At 46.2% G+C, this 20,651-nt stretch overlaps 1 protein-coding gene across 4 annotated transcripts in view; it reads right to left on the bottom strand.

The window, feature by feature from the left end:
• The window catches only part of UROC1 (urocanate hydratase 1), an 84,024-nt gene that overhangs the window by 41,005 nt on the left and 22,368 nt on the right, over positions 1–20,651 (bottom strand). For 3 of the 4 annotated variants that reach the window (XM_024104989.3, XM_024104990.3, XM_042849844.2), the window contains 7 exons: positions 18,921–18,980; positions 15,859–15,987; positions 13,312–13,373; positions 11,847–11,913; positions 10,371–10,514; positions 986–1,074; positions 200–262 (listed from right to left, as the gene is read on the bottom strand). In XM_024104989.3, the coding sequence (XP_023960757.1) occupies positions 200–262; positions 986–1,074; positions 10,371–10,514; positions 11,847–11,913; positions 13,312–13,373; positions 15,859–15,987; positions 18,921–18,980 (614 nt within the window). Of the gene's footprint in view, positions 1–199; positions 263–985; positions 1,075–10,370; positions 10,515–11,846; positions 11,914–13,311; positions 13,374–15,858; positions 15,988–18,255; positions 18,369–18,920; positions 18,981–20,651 lie in introns of all 4 variants that reach the window. The other variant, XM_065550904.1, reaches the window with a different exon arrangement.

Below are 20,651 nucleotides of genomic sequence, written 5' to 3'. Positions count from 1 at the left end.
ATCCATTTGTGCCTAAAAGGGGTACCTTGGTCAGCAAAATGTAATTCCCCAATTTGGAATTTGGACACCAGATTTACCTCCAAGAGTCAAGATGCAGCTTCAGTGGTTGGTTTGAAGGACAATTCCCTTTATCTACAAGTTTGGACATTGTTCCAGGCTAACTAACAAGGAAAAGTGCCATCCACCATCTGGTACTTACCAAAGATCTACCACATTCCCATGGTAGCCCAAACTGAGGGTAATTTTATTCTCTCTTGCATCTCTATAATAGAGTAAACATGGAAATGGATGAAGAAAATTCATCATCTGGATAGTTGCAGTTTACAAACTACACATAAACAATCAAAGTAGTCTCCCAAAAGAGCAGAGAAAAATATATGTGGGTTCCAACAGCAAGACAGGTTATGAACACTATCAGCCTAAACCTACAAGAGGATCCCCATGCCGCAGAGGGATTCCGTGAGTAGACTGGGAGTTCTTATTGCATAAGCAATACAAGATTACACTTTACCAGGAACTGGACAATGCAGTGAAGAGCCAGAGTTCTTATTTAGACAGACTTTCTGTCTGAAAGAGTTTCAGAGCAAACAGAGCTCAGAGTGTGCTGTTAATACCGAACAGGTTGAGGTGCCGGACAAGCCAAATACCGTTCCTTTCACCTAAAAACCTCAACAATATTCTTTAAATCCACATCCCCAATATGGAGATTTTATACTTTCACCTAGCTCATCCTTTTCACACCAGATTCTGTAAGGGAGCTATGGAGTAATAACAAGGCAGGGAATTCATGAGTTGAATTTCTAAAAGATGGGCCTGATTCTCTTCTCATTTACCTCATTTAATAGCAGAGGTGATATGAGGAGAGATATCCTATAATCGTTCCCCCACACACCCATGTGGGGGATTGCAAGGGCTGCTGCGGTTACTTCAGCCCTTGAGCAGGATTTAGCACATAGGATCAAACACAGCACTTCATGAGCCATACCTGAGCCGAGCAATGCAGTGGTCCAGGCTATCAGTGATTTCCATCAGCCAACCTTGCTTGTAACGTTTCAAAAGTGCAGCTTCGTCAACCTGAGACAAATTGCATAATTGTTTCAGGACTGTCATCTCACCTACCGAAGAACTTCTCCATTCCATCTTTAACTTTAAAACGATCCTGGATGAAACACTAACACATGTACATAGCAATAACACAACACTTCTGCTTTGGCTTCAAGGTGATGGGCTGGGTGATTTTATTTCTAGTTTCTAATATCCCATCAGTTCTGGTTTCTGTTGTTTCAGCCCAGGAATGGAACAAGAGCTGAATCTTTTCTCCAACCACCTCCCAAATGGGAGCCAGATTACTGATTAGTTAGTAATGAAAGAGGTGCCCGGGCTCAAGCAATTTTTTTACTTCATAAACGACATGGCAAGCCCAGAGGCCCCAGCACAAATTAAGCACTGAGCCAGATCCAAACCAACCTGGTTTTAGAAAAACAAACTCCTAATGAGAGCTGGTTAGGAAATAATATTTTCCCCACAAAAACAATAACAATTTTTTTATTTCTCTTGGAATTGTTCATGTTCTAACTGAAAAATGTTTCCATTTTTAGATTTTCAATGAAAACCCAAATATTTTCTGCGAAACTTGCAATTTGTCATTTAAAACGTCCGTTTAATCAAAAAGCCATTTTCTGTTGAAAACATAGTGGTGGCAATTTTTTCACCAGCTCCAGCCCTGACTAAGGGAGGTTTTGCTGAACCAAAACCATCACTGGATTTGGTCTTCTCTTGAGCTGTTTGGAAATTTTTCAAAAATCTCAACTAAAAAGGAAACAAAATGAGCAAAAAATATTTTCCTTTTTCCAGCCAACTGTCACTTCTGTTAAAAAAATGGGTCAAAACGGAATCCAAGTATCCAATGCCCTTGTCGTTCTGAACTTTGAGGGTCCAGATAAAATGAATCCCAAATTTGAACCCTGCACCACCATTAGTTTTGGTGTGTTTCTGTGTCTGTGTGTGCAAGACAGAGACATACACAAATCGACAGACATACTATGGAGGCTTTGGCAGTGACTCCATATTTAAAGATTAATAGATAAACACATGCATCACTAAAGCTTCTTATATGAGTTATGATGAGTTCCAGACACAATACAGGCTGCAAAACTCATGCAAGCCAATTTTCTGCTGCACCACAGCAACCGATTAAAGCAGCCAGGCTGGTGTGCATGTACACACACACACACACACACACACACACAATTTTATAATAAAACATTTAAATTGCCATGCATTCCCACAGCCCACCCTCAGCATTTTCTTTCCATCATTTTCAGCCACCAAGCCATTTATATGTAAACAAAAAATGTTAGATCAAGCCCCAAATATATAATGCCCATCGAAGTTGATGGTAAGCCTCCTCTTGCCCAGTTATTTCAGTGTGTGAAACATTCCATCAATTCCCATGCCACTGGTTAGGCTTATTATTAAAAAACCCTGGTTTGGGGCAACACCAATGGAACAGCACACTAAGAAGTCAGTTACATAGAGGAAACTGCTTCTCTTTGTATATGTAGCGAGACGGTGGGATACCCCACAGCCCCGCTGAGGGCCGAACCTCCCCTAACATAGGGTTACCATATTTAAAAAATAAAAAAGAGGACACTCCACAGGCCATAGCCCCGCCCCTTTCCCACCCCCGGCCCTGCCCCAACTCCGCCCTTTCCCCGCCCCTTCCCCAAAGTCCCCGCACTAACTCCCCCTCCTCCCTCCCAGCCACGCGAAAAGGGCTGCCCGAGCGCTACCGGCTTTACGGTTTGCTGGGCAGCCTCCAGACCCTGCGCCCCCGGCCGGCGCTTCCCCAGCGCAGCTGGAGCCCGGGAGGGGAAGCACCCAGCCAGGGGCGCAGGGTCTTGAGGCTGCCCGGAAAACCATGAAGCCGGTAGCACTCGGGCTTTGGGCAGCCCCTATGCCTCCGGACCCTGCGCCCCCGGCTGGGCACTTCTCCTCCCCGGCTCCAGCTGCTCTGCTCCTCCCCGGACTCAGACTTCGGCTCTGTTTAAGAGCCAAGCTGCCCGAGCCAGCACTACCGGCTTCGGGCAGCCCCCGTGCCTCCGGACCCCAGCCACCGGCTGGGCACTTCTCCTCCCCGGCTCCAGCTGCTCTGCTCCAGCGGCACAGGGTCCGGAGGCACGGGGGCTGCCCGAAGCCGGTAGTGCTGGCTCGGGCAGCTTGGCACTTAAACAGAGCCGAAGTCTGAGTCCGGGGAGGAGCAGAGCAGCCGCGGGAGAGGAAGTGCCCGGCCGGTATTTTTCCCGGACATGTTCGGCTTTTTGGCAATTCCTCCCAGACGGGGGTTTGATTGCCGAAAAGCTGGACATGTCCGGGAAAAAACGGACGTATGGTAACCCTACCCTAACACCAATGTGGGCGGAGCCACCGGGTCCGGCGCCCGCCCCTCAGATGTCACGGCGCCGACCCGGAAGTATAAAAGCCTGCCTGCAGAGCTCAGTGGAGAACAAGCTGGCGGAGAGAGCAGACGTCTGTGGCTGAGCTCCCGCTTGGGAGACAGCAGCAGGCCAGCCGAGCCTGCCCTACCCCTCGCCCGGTACCCTGAGGAGGACTGGCCAAGCCTGCCCCTTTCCAGCTATCCCGAGGAGGAGCCGAGCCTGCCCCTTTCCAGCTATCCCGAGGAGGTGCCGAACCTGCCCCTTTCCTGCTATCCTGAGGAGGAGCCGAGCATACCCTTCGCTACCTACCCAGAGGAACCGATGCTGGTGGAGAGCACAAAGGACACTAGTACGGCCCAGGTACCCTACGAGGGGGAGTGTGGAAGTAGCCTGGGGGCAGCCGACCCCAGTCTGGCTGCAGCACTGCCAGAGCCAATGTCAGGGTGTTGCGGCCAGGATCCCCACTGACAGCAGCAAGCTTCCGCCGCTGCTAGGGCCCCGGGCTGGGACGCAGTGGAGTGGGAGGGCCTGCGTCCCCCCTGCCACCCACTCCTTGGGTGGCAGACTCCCCCTTTCTCCTGGCTTAGAGAGGCTGGGACCTCTTGCTCCTTGGCTCAGCCCCTGCTTAAGGGCCTGGGTTCCCGACTATTTGATTGCTGCCCCGCCCTGACCTAGGGCCTGGGCTGCTACAAACATTGACTCAGCCCCTGCTTAAGGGCCTGAGTTCCCGACTGACTATTTGATTGCTGCCCCGCCCTGACCTAGGGCCTGGGCTGCTACAAACATTGACTCAGCCCCTGCTTAAGGGCCTGAGTTCCCGACTGACTATTTGATTGCTGCCCCGCCCTGACCTAGGGCCTGGGCTGCTACAAACATTGACTCAGCCCCTGCTTAAGGGCCTGAGTTCCCGACTGACTATTTGATTGCTGCCCTGCCCTGACCTAGGCCTGGGCTGCTACAACCCATTGATTCAGCCCCTGTTTAGGGACCTGGGTTCCCGAACTATTGGCTCAGCCCCTGCCTAAGGGCCTGAGCCCCTAACTGTGTGTTTGCTGTCCCACACTACCGCTGGACCAGGACTGATGGCGGACCAGAGCGAGTCGGTGGGATACCCCACAGCCCCGCTGAGGGCCGAACCTCGGCCGAGCCTAATACAGTATGCTGTTTTAGTACCAGGCAAAACAACAGTGATGGAGAAAAGAATGCAGAATGGTACATGACAAATACATGGGTTCTGATATACAATTCTAAAAGTCTGAGTGTAGCACTGATTGGACTATCTAAATCCCCTGTGTTATAGTATCCTATATACTGTATTTCTGACCTATCTTGATAGGGGCTTGGATCTCATTTCATAGACCCCATCAACACACCCAAAGAAATTAACTTCCTTTTCATCAGATTCTAGAAAATCTTTTATGCTCTTTGATTAGCAAGTCAACAGTTTTTAAAATGCCATCAACCACATGGGCTCACATCATATCTAGTGTAGCTCCAGTGGGACTAGTGGAGTTACACTAGGGATTCTCTTCTCTAACCCTATACCCCTGCATAATAGGTTAAAGAGGCCCAGCAGGTAGTTTATGCCCCAAAGTGAAGCTATGAATATATGTATAACAGCTTTTGTTTTTATTCCAACATACCTATGCAGGGTTTGCAACAATTTTGCTAGCATATGATTAGCTGTCAGGGAATCTGACCTTAAAAAATGAGACAGAACCAGCAGTAATTCCCCGCAACACCTCTCAGAGAGTTGGGTAGGGTGCAGGCATGGAACTAGAGCCAGTGGCCGCAAGACTGCAAAGGAAGCTATGCTACAGGCGACCCAGAGATTGGTACAGAAGAGAATGCCCACTGAAATGATAGGTCAGGCTCTGCATAGTTCTATATGGACTTCCCAGCTGATCCACTGGTTTTACTGGCTGTCAAGGCTAGGTCATGGGCAGCCAGATCTAGTGGTCAGAGCCAAAGTCCACAGTCAGGAGTCAAGAGTCGACTTGGTCAGGATACCAGGAGATCAGAAGTAGGAGACAAACTGGAGATCAGAACCAAGAGTTGGTAATCAGAGTCAGGCCAGGTCAGGAAATGACGGGGTCAGAGGCAGGAGACAAACTGGAGATCAGAACCATGAGTGAGAGGTCATGAGCCAAGGGAGCGAAAGCAGGAGCCACAAGGTACACAGTCCAGAGCAGGGTGGATCCCAGTCGTTCAGACAGCTTCCTGTTCCTGTTGCTAGCTTAAGTAGAGCCAGCAGGCCAATCAGCTGCTTTGGGACTCCACCAGTAGGACGTCAGGGGTGGAACCTCAAACTGGGGTTGGGCTTCATGGGTCCAGCAGTTGTCAGCAGGCTGCCAAGTGGAGGACTGATGCATGGCTCACACTGTGGACCTGGGTTTGAGGCCTGTGGGTCATGACACTGGCTATGTTCTCTTCCCCCTTTGAGTTGGCTCAAACTGGTTCCCATCAGAGGATGACTTGCTGCTCAAGTCTGGGGCACAGGTTCTATCCTACTGTGGTCTGACCAATGGGAGGGCATTATATGGCACTTAACCCCAGTCTGATGTTATCACAATTGTGAACAATCAACTTTTTAAAAAACCCTTTTTTAAATGTTCTGTATTGGTAAGCCCTGGCCCTGATCTGTAGTCTTCACTTAAGCAAAAGTCTCATCAATATCAACCGTGTCTCAGGCACACTTTATATTAAGCATATATGTATGATGAGTTAGTAAATGACTAATGAATGGTTTAATAAGTAGTTAGTCAATTGTCCTAGAGTCCCATAGGTCAGTGGTTCCCAACCTTTTTGGGCTCAGGACCCAGTTGTAAATGTTTATGGCCTGTTGCAACCCAGTAAATAGTCTGGGGGTGGACACCCTGGGGTGGTTTTTGTCGGGTGCTGCCTTCCAGCGGTGTGGGGTCCTGCCTGGCACTAGGGTTGCCAACTTTCTACTCACAAAAAAACCAACACACTTGCTCCGCCCCCTGCCCCTCCTACGAGGCCCCTCCCATCACTCACTCCACCCCTCTCCCTCACTCTCCCCACCCTCACTCAGTCGCTCATTTTCACCAGGCTGGTTCAGGGGTTTGGGGTTTGGGAGGGGATGAGGGCTCCAGCTGGGGGCGCGGGCTCCAGGGTCAGGCCAGAAATGAGGAGTTCAGGGGGCAGGAAGGGGCTCCGGGCTGGGGGGGTGGAGCAGAGAGGTTTGGAGTATGGTAGGGGGCTCCGGGCTGGGACAGGGAGTTGGGGTGAAGGCTCTGGCTGGGGGTGCTGGCTCTGGTGTGGGGCCAGGGATGAGTGATTTGGGGTGCAGGAGTGGGCTCTGGGCTGGGGCCGAGGGGTTTGGAGGGCGGGAGGGGGGTCAGGGCTGGGACAGGGGGTTGGGGCGCAGGAGGGGATCAGGATGCCGGCTCCCAGCAGCACTTACCTTAAGTAGCTCCTGGAAGCAGCAGCATGCCACCCCTCTGGCTCCTATGTGGAGGCGCGGCCAGGCAGCTCTGCGCGCTGCCCCGTCCACAGGCGCCGCCACCGCAGCTCCCATTGGCCACAGTTCCTGGCCAATGGGAGCTGCGGGGATGGTGCTTGGGGCAGGGGCAGCGCATGGAGCCCCCTGGCTGCTCCTACACATAGGTACCAGAGAGGGGACATGCCGCTGCTTCCCAGAGCCGTGCAGAGCTCTGGCAGGTAGGGAGCCTGCCTTAGCCCCGCTGTGCCACCAACTGGACTTTTAATGGCCCAGTCAGCTGTGCTGACCGGAGCTACCAGGGTCCCTTTTTGACCGGGTGTTCCCTGGCAACCCTACCCGGCACTCACCCCACAATGGCAGCTCCTGCAGCTCCTGTGCTGAGGGGCTGGCTGGGCTCACCTCCCTACTCCAGGCAATGCAACCTCTGGGATCCCAGTGCCACTCAAGTTTGGCCCAGCCGTCATGATGACAGGAGTCCAGATAGGCCAAATCTGAGTGAGTGGCGCTGCAACCCCATGAGCCAGGTCACAACTCCACTCACCCAAATTTGGTCCAGTCAGCGGGTGGGGCCAAACCCGAGCGGTACTGCAACCCCGGAGGTTGCAATGCCCAGAGCTGAGAGCCCAGCCCAGCCAGCACCACAGCACAGGAGCAGCAGGAACTGCCACGCGACCCTTTGAAACATTCTGGTGACCCAATTATAGGTTCTGACCCACAGGTTGAGAAACCCTGCCATAGCTCAATAAGTTTCTTGCCTCTAAACATTTATAACTCCTTCTATTGATGTCAAAAACCACCCATCCACCCTCCCCCCGAGCCAATGCCTCATTGGACTGGCACAGTTAAGGCACACCAGTTTCATAGCCAATGGTACAAAAAAGAGTGATGTAGCCAGCATCATAGCCAATGAATCAGAAACCCATTTTGCAGCTGGGTGAACTAAAGGTGCCCTTTCAGTGTCAGACTGAATGAAACTCGAACCCATAACCTTCTACTGATGTCCTTATAGCTATCTATACTATTCATGTCTGTGACATATTTATAACCTTGATTCATCATTTATTAACTCATCTGAAATAGTTTATAAATGTAACTTTAGTATAAAGTGTGAAATGTGATATTTCCATCTGAGTAAGGAGGACAGGATGAGGTTCTATAGAGTTGAAAAGTTCTTTAAAAAATTAAAAGGGAAGTAAATTGATCTTTAAGCTGGAGCAGAACTGTATTTATATTCTTTAGCAAAAGAATAAATGATTATATAATCATTATAAATAAAATGATTTTATAAATAATTATATATAACAGCCCCATTATTCCTAGTCTATGCCTGATCTCTGTTTATTACATTTTGGAGTATAGAAAATTATTCTGATCAACTCTGGTTAGAAACCAAAGAAAACTTTAGAACAGAATCATTATAAGGAGCATCAGAACATAAAAACAACCAAAAAATGCAGGCACTAAGAGACTTTAATGTTTTTCTTTATTTATATTTCAAATAGGGTGGATTCTATTTCAGTCTTATGGATACTTACATTTATCAACATTAGAATTCTAGTGTTTGGCTTTTAGATGTGTTGCTTATCCATCATTTTATAAACCTGATGGGCTCATAACATCCAGTGTGCAGATTGCTAATGCATTAGTGGTCTTTAACTTACAGATAAAAGGTAGCTAATATTGGCAAAATATCATTAAAAATTGATCTTACTCTAGGTGGGAGTAAGAGAAGAGACTGTGTTGCTACTTGCCCTCATTTTTTAAAACACTGGGAGGCAGTTGTTAGACAACTTTCCTCTCGGGGATCAAATAGACGAGCCACTCAGACAGTCTTTGCACAGGCAATGCTCCCACTGGGCCAAATGATAAATTCCGCCTCCCTCCAGCTGAGGCTGCACATCAGTGGTGTGCTGTGGTGAAAGAGGATATGGCAATCTGGCAATTCCCCAGACAAAGTACTTGCCTCTAGGAGTCCTTTACAAATTGGTATAATTTAGAACAGCTCTGAGGCTGCTCTAAGTTATGCTGGGAGCAGTGGGGGGCAGGGGAAGACCAGCCCCTGGCTGCCCACTCCATACAGCGTTTGGGAAGGTGCACCCGGGGACTGAGACAATGGACTTCAGTGCCGGAGCACAGAACGAAGCAGCCCAAAGCTTTGTGTACCAAACGGAACATTTGAAAGAGAAATTGTATTGACCTTTCATATCTGGCCACTATAATGAGATCAGGACTTGCTGGGATAAATGCTTGAGACATGTGCTGCCCCAGTGGTCTTTAGCTGATCAATAAATGCTTTGTGATGGGCCTTGTTGCTTAAGGGTGGGATTTTCAAAAGCACTTGGTATTGATTTAAATCTCCTCCCATTGAAGTCAATGGTAAAACGCCCAGTGACTTAAACTCCCATTGACCTCAATGGGAGCAGAGTTAGGCCAAGGCTGAGCACTTTTGAAAATCCCACTAAAATAACTAGAACATTCCAAGCTGTTGATGTGAAACTCCCATGGGAAGTTCAGCACATGGAACAATGCCGAGATATTGACAGGGGATCCTCTTTTTGCTGCTGGTGGTTAATCTCTTACTCTTAATGCAGACAGAATTCATTTAAGATTTGAACTTGATAACCCCAGGCTTTCTAACAACGGATAACATAGCTACAGAAAATGCTAATTTCATTTTAGCCTTATTCTGAGTTGAATAAAAGGGACATCATCTTTGTGCTCACTGCAAGTGATAGGTAGGGGACAGATGACAGCAGGGAACTACTGCTGCATTGGACCCCAGGGAATAGTTCACAGAACTGTGGTAAGAGATTTGGGGAGGGTCCATACATTTGGGGAGCATCTACCATTAGGCTCCCTTGATGAGGCTGCCAGATGCATTAACCCTATTATACTCACCCCTGTTTTAATACCTTGGGCCAAATTGAGTCCTGGCATAAAAGAGCACAATTCCCATTCAAGTTCATTGGTGTTAGGCCTATTTATACTAGGGCCGAATTTAGCCCCAACATTCAAAACTGGCTCACTTAGAGAATGATTGTTTATTACTTAAATAGCACTAGGCATGTACCTGGCACTTTGCAAAAGGCAAGGTCCGTACTCTGAGGAGCTTATAATCAAATCCAGTGAACTGAAAACAAACTATAGAGGATGGGGGACTTTAGGGAAGGGAGTGGAGCTTATAATAAGCATTGGAAAGGGTGCACAGCTGTTGGGGGGAGAATATTTTTTTTAAATGAGGATCATATAAATTGCATGTTTCACACAATTCTTGCCCGTTACACAGTGGTAGGGTAGGGAATTTTATAACTGAGCGGCGTAGATGCTACCAGAATGGAGTTTACTACAGGAAGGCAAACTGAAAGGAATGAGGAACAAGCCTCCAGAGAGTAGAGGGATCTGAGACAGTGTATAAAGGAACCCCGCAAAGGGACTACAGAATGAAAACAAAGAGGTGTTGGTCTTACCTCAGCAATGATCCCCACACATCCAGCAATGACTGCAGCTTTAGCTTGAGCACCACTCATCCCTCCAAGACCAGAGGTGACAAACACCCTCCCAGCCAGGTCCTCCACACCCAAGTAGCGACGACCTGCATTCAGCACTGTTAGCTAACACACAGTACACAACAAAGCAATTATTCATAACCCCTTTCCCTAAAATCCCTAAAATTTAAAGATATTTAACACCTTTGTATCTCTATTGTAGTTTTGCATTGATTAGATATTGTGTCAAGCCTACATTTGTTTACAAGTAGAATTGGTTAAGATACTCTAAGGCGGGGTGGCCAACCTGTGGTTCCAGAGTCACATGCGGATCTTCAGAAGTTAATATGCGGCTCCTTGTATAGGCACCGACCCTGGGGCTGGAGCTACAGGCGCCAACTTTCCAATGTGCCGGGGGGTGCTCACTGCTCAACCCCTGGCTCTGCCACAGGCCCTGCCCCCACTCCACCCCTTCCTGCCCCCTCCCCTGAGTCTGTCATGCCCTCGCTCCTTCCCCCCCACCCCGGAACCTCCTGCATGCCACGAAACAGCTGATCAGGAGGTGTGGGGAGGGAGGAGGAGGTGCTGATCGGCGGGACTGCTGGTGGGTGGGAGGCGCTGGGAGCGGGGCAGGGGAGCTGATGTGGGGGCTGCTGATGTATTACTGTGGCTCTTTGGCAATGTACATTGGTAAAGTCTGGCTCCTTCTCGGGCTCAGGTTGGCCACCCCTGCTCTAAGGTACTGGTGTTTTTAGGAGGGTCAAGTGCTCTTCCCAGCCTTTTGCAAGAATGTAATGCTTGAAACACAATGGAACTGATTTAAGGGATAATTTATATTCAATATCGGTAGAAACTATTTGAAAGGTTAAAGAATAAAACAAGCTGCCAAGCAAGGTTGTAGACTCATCATTCCTGATCCTGAACATATTTAAGAGACATTCAAGTCTCGTGGATGCCAGAATCAATCCCGTCATGAGGCCAGGGAATCGAATACATATTAATTAAAGGTCCCTTTCAATCCAAAGGACTCTGTGGATATACTCCTGGGTGACAGAATCTGTGCACCCAAGTCTTTAGACAGGATTTTGAGACACTATGCAAGAAGAATCTGGCAGACCCAAAATACAGTATTTCAGTACTAAATCAAATGAGGGACCAAGAACACGTTACATTCAATGGAGCAGGTACTAGGACAATACAAGTTCAGCCAGTTCACCTGTTGTAACTAGAGATGGGCCCAAATTAAAACCTGGGATCCAGACACTCTCAAATTATGGATCTGGATCATGAGTCCATCTCTGATCTGAAGAGTTTGGGGAGGAGCTACAGTTCTCTTAATAAGGTGGCAAAACTAATTTCCTTTAGTAGTCAGGAGCATCCTGATAACAACAGTCAACTCAGCACCCACCGGCAGCCAACTCTCGCAGACAATGTATCGACCCTCCCCAAATCTCTTACCACAGTTCCATGGACAATTCCCTGTGGTCCAATGTAGCAATAGCTCCCTGCTGTCATCTGTCCATACCTATCGATTGAAGGGAGCACAATGATGTCCATTTTATCCAATTCAGAATAAGGTTAAAATTAAAACAGCATTTTCTGTGGCTATGTTATCTGTTGTTAGAAAACCGGGTATTATCAAGTTTACAACGTAACTGAATCCTGTCTGCGTTATGAGTAAGTGATTGTCCACCACCATCAAAAAGAGGAAACCTTGTCAATATCTCGCCATTCTTCCATGTGCTGAACTTCAATGGCAGTGTCACCTCAAAAGCCCAAAGCTGGTTATTTATTGTAATAAGGTCAAATATGGGTATAGAAGGAGCTTTGGGAGTGCACAGCTGCAGCACAAACAAGTAAACTGGAAACATGGCTTTAGGTGGGCTAAGCACTCTGGCTGGGACTCCCAATGGGGATGAAGTGATGTAGATGCTGGATCCCCATTGAAAGTCAATGAAAACTGAGGATAAAATTTTCAAAAGCACCTAAGTGATTCAGGATACGTCTACACTGCAAAAAAAACCTCACTGCAGTGAGCCTCAGAGCCCAGGTCAATTGACTTGGGCTGCTGGGCTTGTGTTGTGGAGCTAAAAAAGAGCAGTGTAGACATTCCCACTTGGGCTGGAGCCCACTCTCTGAAACCAGGTGAGGGGAGAGGGTCTCAGAGCCCGTGTTCTAATCCGAGCAGGAACGTCTACATGGCTATGTTTAGCCTTGCAGCACAAGCCCTGCAATCCTAAGTCAATTGACTTGGGCTTTGAGATTCACTGCAGAGAGTTGTTTTGGTTTTGCAGTGTAGATGTGAGTTGACTTTCAGTGCAACTTAGCATTTAAATCACTCAGGTGCTTTTGAAAATTTTACCAGAGATTCCTAACTCTCATAGGTTCCCTTGAGAATGCTAGCCTCCATGTTCATCCTCTATATTAACCCCCTTCATCTCTGCTCCTTATTTATGTGCACCTACTTCCCCATGACTTTCACAGCACTATAACTGTTAATTTTCACCATGACATGCAAAGTCTTGTATAATTGAGTGAACAATCCCCCTGCTCCATAAACTGGATGAGCAATGAAAAAATAAAATGTAATCAAATTATTTATTTCCAAAATATCAAAAATATCATGTCTTGGTCATGACCGAGGCTTTAGAACTTGATTCAGCTGAGTCCTTATACATGTGTTTAACTTTAAGTCCCAATGTGCTTAAATTGTTTGCTGAGCACAGATGGGATCACTTGTGCTTAAAATTAAGCATGTGTTTAAGTGCTGTGCTGAATCAGGATCTTACCTTAGTTATGGAACACAGTTAAAGTCCGTCTACATTAGAAATTTTAATCAAAAGGTAACTGGTACCTGACTCAGGTTTAGTAAATATAAGACTGCAAACCTTTCAAACAGAAGTAATAATAAAGCAGATCTTACATTGTAACTCCCATTGCAAACATTTTCTCATATTCATCTCTGGAGGAATAGTTGGGAATAACCTAAAAAGAAAAAAATAAAGCTTTGGAACATAGCAATGGTTCTATTCCATAGGGGTATGTCTACACTACGAAATTAGATCGATTTTATAGAAGTCGATTTTTTGAAATCAATTTTATACAGTTGATTGCGTACGTCCACATTAAGCGCATTAAGTCGGTGGTGTGCATCCTCACTACTGTGGCAAACATCGACTTACAGAGCGGTGCACTGTGGGTAGCTATCCCACAGTTCCCGCAGTCTCCGCTGTCCATTGGAATTCTGGGTTAAGCTCTCAGTGCCTGATGGGGCAAAAACATTGTCGCGGGTGGTTTTGGGTACATGTCGCCAATCGCCCCTCCCTCCATGAAAGCAATGGCAGACAATCATTTTGCGCCTTTTTTCCTGCGTTACCCGTGCAGATGCCATAGCATGGCAAGCAAGCATGGAGCCCGCTCAGCTCACCATCACTGCTGCTATTGCAAGCTGGAGGCTTCTGCCTCAGGCTGCTCTCCCAGCTGGCAGCACCGCGCAGTCGCACCTACCCCAGCCTACCCCTTGCTCCCATGGCTCGTGAAACCTGGACAGTAGTAAGGAGCAGTTCAGCTGTAGGCTGAGCAAGTGCAGAATGATGGTAGAATTTGCCTTTGGACGTTTAAAAGCTCGCTGGTGCTGTTGGTCAGACCTCAGCGCAACCAACATTCCCATTGTTATTGCTGCTTGCTGTGTGCGCCATAATATCTGTGAGAGTAAGGGGGAGACGTTTATGGCGGAGTGGGAGGTTGAGGCTAATTGCCTCGTGTCTGATTTTGAGCAGCCAGACACCAGGGTGATTAGAAGTGCACAGCAAGGAACACTGCACATCAGAGAGGCTTTGAAAACCAGTTTCATGACTGGCCAGGCTTCGGTGTGACAGTTGTGTGTGTTTCTCCTTGATGCAAACCCACCCCCTTTGTTGATTTTAATTCCCTGTAAGCCAACCACCTCCCCCCTTCAAAATAAAGTAACTATTGTTTTGAAACCATGCATTCTTTCTTTATTACTTAAAAAAAAAAAGAGATAACGGACAAGGTAGCCCCGGTGGGGTGGGGGAGGAGGGAAGGACAAGGCCACATTGCTTATTGTAGCCACACTAAAAATCAAACTGTTTGAATGGCAGCCTTCTGTTGCTTGGGCCATCCTCTGAAGAGGAGTGGCTAGGTGCCCGAAGCCTCCCCGCCCCCACGTTCTTGGGCATCTGGGTGAGGAGGCTATGGAACATGGGGAGAAGGGTAGGCGGTTATACAGTGGATGCAGCGGGGGTCTGTGCTCTTGTTGGCTTTCCTGCAGCTCCAACAGATGCTTCATCATGTCCATTTGCTCCCCCAACAGACGCTTCATCATGTTCGTTTGCTCCCCCATTAGCCTCAGCATCGTGTCCTGCCTCGACTCTTCACACTCACTTAATTCTTTCCTGGCCTCTGCCACTGAATGCCTCCATGCATTAAGCTGTGCCCTATCAGTGCGGGAAGACTGCATGAGCTGGGAAAACATGTCACCGTGAGTGTGTTTTTTTGCCTTCTAATCTGTGATAACCTCAGGGATGAAGATGATAGGGGGAGCGTAGAAACATTCTATGGTCTACGATTCTGGGGGGACTGCATGGTCACCAGTGATGCTGAGTTTGCCACGCTGACCAAACAGGAAATGAAATTCAAAAGTTCCCGGGGCTTTTCCTGTGTACCTGGCTAGTGCATTGGAATTCAAAGCGCTGTCCAGAGCGGTCACAATGGAGCACTCTGGGATAGCTCCAGGAGGCCAATACCGTCGATTTGCGTCCACACTACCCCAAATTCGACCCAGCAAGGTCGATTTTAGCGCTACTCCCCTTGTCAGGGAAGAGTACAGAAGTCGATTTTAAGAGCCCTTTAGGTCGACAGAACGGGATTGGTTGTATGGACACATGCATTTTTAAATCAACCTAACGTGGCTAAATTCGACCTAACCCCATAGTGTAGACCAGGGCATAGGCCAAATTCTGCTAGTCTTGCTCATGCCAGTAGTAAATCAATGAACATCAATGGGACTAATCCCAAGGGTAAGGCAAGTGGGCTTTGGCTCCATATGTTCTAATATTATGGGAAAAGTGACTCATCTGTCATGCAGCTTACCTGCTTTCAAATCTTACAGAAGGCAACTACCCATCCACATGAATAACAGATGAAGAGATGGGCACTGAATGGCTTAGAAGACTGACAATGGAACACAGAAACTTTCACCTCTAGGTCATTCATTCAAATCTGCCCTAGGCTGACTCTGACAGAAAAACATGGCCATCTGATGAGGGCAGAATTCTGTCCTTAATTATACCAGTGAAACCTCACTGACCTAGAGAGGGTTGCACTGGAATAAATGAGGGCAGAATTTGGCCTTATGCATTTTCTTATATTCATGTAATGATAATCTAATAAGGAATACATTTAAAAACAGCCTAAGATAGGAGAACAGAATGAGATAAATAATACCCACCATGCCATTGGTGATGATTAATCGAGGTGCATACCGAGGGCTGGGGAAGAGGCCCAAAGGATGTCCACTGTACATCACTAAAGTTTGCTCTTCGGTCATCTCAGACAAATAGTGCATCACCAACCAGAACTGAAAATTAAAGCAAAGGAAAACTAGTGAGTCTGTTTCCATCTTGCAATGATCTGTCTTCACAGGGCTCTTAAGTTTCTAGTATAAGAATATCTGTGTGGATAACATAGTGTATTTATGTATAAAAAAATCAACCAGAGCTTTTGCTAATTCTTGCTTTTAATAAGGTCTATTAGAAGGACATTGCTCAACAGCAAACACATAAATGACTAGTGAGAACATTCTGAATGAGCTCCAGAAAGAACAGCAAAAAAATTAGTATTTTTCTCCAGTACAAAACTCAGAAATGACTTGCTAGCACTTAATGCATCATTTTTGGAATTGTCCTAATTTTAACCTGAAGTGAGCCATTTGGTTCTGGCACTTTTCTGAAAATCTTCCCAAGGCCAAATGCTAAAAATTTCTCTTTAAAATAACAGCTATGAAAACACACACAAACCTCATTGATCTCAAGATTTCAAGGTCTCCTATGGCTTCTCACCTTTGAAATAAATATGGATTACAATTGGCACTAGAAGGTGAAAGAAGTTTTCATTTTAAACAAAAAACACCTCTTTTCATCATGTTGATAAAAGAAAATACAGTCCTTGATACATTCAGAAGTAAAAAAAATTCCCAACATCATCTGCAAAATTACTCTGGAATTACACTAGAGAGCAGAATTTGTCCCTTAGTCTATAAACTGGCTGCAGAGTTAACTCAAATCCATTATTTTCCAACAGAAAGTTCATATTATTTCAAGTGAATTTTCAAGATGTGGTTATGGACTGAAAATGCACAAAACAGTCACATCTTCTTATATTTCATGTACAATCGCCATCCTTCTGGCTGATTAGCAAGCAGCAATGACTGTCTAAAGCAAGACCCATCCTGGCCTTCTTGGCTGAAAAGACTAGCTCAGGTCACAATTTTAAGTGTTAAGGCTGGTGGGGCTAAAGTGAGGGAAATTTGGTACCAGAAATGGATTTTTCTTTAGTAATCTACTTGGAAGAAAGAAAGGGGCTGTGCAGATGATACCAGCATTTTCAGGATAAATTTTGCAATGGCGAAAAAAAAAAAAAAAAAGCAGCACTCTGATTTCATGACATGAACACAGAGAACAAAGTGTCCCCATTACAACCCAATCATTCATCCGATTGCTACTCTAAGTAACCAGGAACAAAAAAGCATTGTTTGTTCTGCAGTGAAACTCCTGCAGTTCACAGCTCTATCTAATTTGGACAGGACTGCTGGAACTAGAGAAAGGACAGGGTGTTACCAAATTTTGTGTTGCTTGCATTTCACCTCACATCTGCCCTGAGGCACACCAGCCTCCGAGAACACATGCATGCATCTAATTTAGCTAGAGGTGCTGTTCACACTAAAACGGGAACAGGGCCTCACAAGTAATTTATAATGAATTTAACCTCAAAAAGCCCCTTTGGTGGGGGTAAGGACTACAATCCACATTTTATCAATTCGCAAATCGAGGCACAAGTGACTTGCCCAAGGTCACACATGGAGTTTGTTACAGAACTGGGAATAAAACCCAGGTTTCTCATCTCCCAGACCTGTGCCATAACCACAAGACCATTCATGTTCCCTTACCTGTAAGTTAATGTATTTTTTGAAAAACAAAAAAAAGGGACCAAAATCAGAGAAGCTTCAGCAGGGATATATCTGACCCAATGCATTTCTGTCTTTAGGGTATTTTTGTTTGTGAGAGGTACAGGAAGCCTTAGAATAATGTGCACCATCCTCAGGTGAGCTCTGGGACGAATTCAGAGCCCGAATTCCTCCTAGATCTTCCAGTCTGTGGGTGGAGGCGCATGCCTGATGCTACATCCCTTCCTGCCTGCACACCTGTCCAGCTCTACCCGCAGCAAGGAAGGTCGATAGCCCCACCTCCTCCTTTCACTTCTCTGCCCCCTTTGGAGTGTCTTGTGCCTAAGAGGATTCATGGAAGGAGCAGTTTCTGTGCTCACAGCAACAGCATTTGTGCCCTGCTGTCCACAGGGGCATGAGAGCTGCTCATTAAATATTCTTCCACTTCACCCTTGTTGACTGGACCCAATCTGGTTCTGAATGACTACATTGCCCTTGTATAAGACGTAACTGAGTACCCATGCTATTGATGTCAGTGATTTCCTTGAAATGTTTTTTCATGTGCAAATTTCAGTGTTTGCAAAGTGTTTGTGTTAGACAACTACACTGTACTGCATGCCATTACTGAGAAGAACGGGGACAACATATAGTATGCAGAGGCTTGTTCTATGAGTGAAACAATACCTGACACTTCTGAAATCTTCTCATCTAGTTGGGAAAGCAGGTCTAAGATTTGGACTTTAGGATCCATTAAACATTCCAGCTCCAGAATTTAGACTCAAGCCTCGACCCCGCCTCTTTATCAAAGGAGATATAATTCAGTGTTACCGAAATTGAAGCTAAACTGGACAAAGAAATGGTCAGCTAGTACTTATGAAATGTCTTCAGCTGTTCTTTGACGTTGTTGGAAACAGACTCAAGATTGTGCTTTTTAAGTCATTAGTAGTAAGTTGCATGTTGTGCGAACTAGTGTGAAATTAGTAGAAACAAATAAATATATCTTATTACATATTAGGATGCAGTTTGCCTCTAAAATTATGTGAACAAACCAGACGCGCATGGAAATGTACAATAGAAAGAAAAGAAATGACCTTAAAACACACAATTATCGTCACAACATTCCTATTTGGCAGCATGTGCTCTCCTCACTAAATAAAGCTCTGTACATCTTTACAGTTCATAACTCAGCATTCATCTACCCAGACAGGATGTTTTGGAATATTACGAGACAATGACTGCCAAGAATTTGTCACAAACTCTGCCTAAGCAGAATGGAGTTCCGATGGGTGAAATATGAATCTGATCTACTTTTTCACAAGAACTCTAGCTGCAATGTATCAATGTCATACCTGAGCCCAATTGCTGAAGACTTGTCCATTTCCTCCGTAAGTTACAAGCTCCTGGGGAAACTAAAAAATGCACATTTTCGTTATATTAAAACTAGTGCTTTCCTGCAACGTTTCTGAGTGATCCCTCTAACAATCCCAGAGATTAATTTAATATTAAATTCAACTTGTTATATTTTTTGCATCAACATTCTCTAGACTTTTGAAATCAGAAAGTATCATAGTAAAAGTGACAATTTAAGCAAATCAGTGGATTGTAATCTGCCCCTTAGAATAAGGGTTATTAATTATTGCCAAAATGTGGGGACCCATATGCCAAATTGCAAAAGTTAATCATTGGTTGCTGTTCTTTTAACTAGGCAGGCAAAAGCTCCCTTAAAGACAGTATGAGCGATCTTGCTTCTGAGATGCATGCTGCACTTTCAAAGATGCAGAAAGGGTTAACATCTACTTTTTGATATATATTGAGGACATAACATATTGAGTACTTAACCCTACTCCCATTAAAGCCAATGACTTCAATGGGAGCAGGATTGGGCCCTGATTAATTTGTTGTGCCCGGCGGCCCCAATTAGAGTCTGGCCCGCTGTGCTAGTTGCTCTGTAAATATATAGTGAGAGATGGTCCCTTCCCCGAGGAGCTTCCAGTCTAAATAGACAAGGCACAACAAGTGTGTGTAGCAATGAATCGAAAAGAACAAGGAAAGGAAGACAAGTGAAAGCAAAAACATTATTGCTTTACATGGAAGTGGGCGTGGCAGCGGCAGGGGCACCCATCCAATAGCAGTATGGCTGCTGGAGGAACCGTACTGTTAGGTGGAATGAGAGCCAGCCCTGCCACCCAAAGCCATCTATGTACATGGCTCCTGCCCACATTGTTTGGCATGGCAGGGGAGGGATGTCTCTTGCCTGCAGATCCCCAGTATCCATGGGGTAAGGAGCCATCACCCTTCAAGTTCCACAGCCCCCCAGCCCCCCCACAAGAGGGGAGCTATAACCTCCATGAGGTCATCTTGCTGTGCTTTCTTGACTCATTGGCTTCCACTATGGGCTTCTTTGATGGAGGAGACAATACTTTTACCATATTTACTGACATATACAGAGGCCTATTAATTTGAACAACCAAAATCTCTCCTCCTCCCCCCAGCCAAACTGAACATCCTGGGTCTCCAGACGCCAGTACTCCAGACTCCCAGAACACCAGACCCTAATTAATAAAAAAGGTCAACTAGTTAAAGGAACTCCAGTAGTCACCAGCTCCACCTCAGAATGATCCAACAGGAGTTGAAAACTCTGAGGAACATTGTGGTTGGTGATAAGATCTTTATAAAAATAATAGCTTTACCATCTAAAAACCCTGCATGCCTCTTGCATGCATAATTCCCACTGTCATTAGGATTATAGCATATGGGACTGCAGGTCTAAACCCTACACAGATCCCAATCCTGAGAAACATGGTGCGCCTTTTGGCTGGCCCGCAGTCCCTCCAGGAGATGCTCAGGAACCTTAGAGGATCAGTCCCACAGAAAGTATCATTTTGGCATGCCACACTGTACATATCCTCTCCTGCAGATACTGAAAATGGCCTACTTAACTAACCCACATAGAAGCCAGCTCTACAGATGTTATGGAGGAAATTCACCCTTGTGTGGAGGACCAACACAAGACCTATGCAGCACTACTTCAATCCCATTTAATCCTTATATTGAGGGTTTAAATGGGAATAAGTGGTGCA

Source organism: Chrysemys picta, chromosome 7, assembly GCF_011386835.1.
Source record: "Chrysemys picta bellii isolate R12L10 chromosome 7, ASM1138683v2, whole genome shotgun sequence".
NCBI classification, from domain to species: domain Eukaryota; kingdom Metazoa; phylum Chordata; order Testudines; family Emydidae; genus Chrysemys; species Chrysemys picta.
This window is presented reverse-complemented; position numbering and strand designations above follow the sequence as displayed.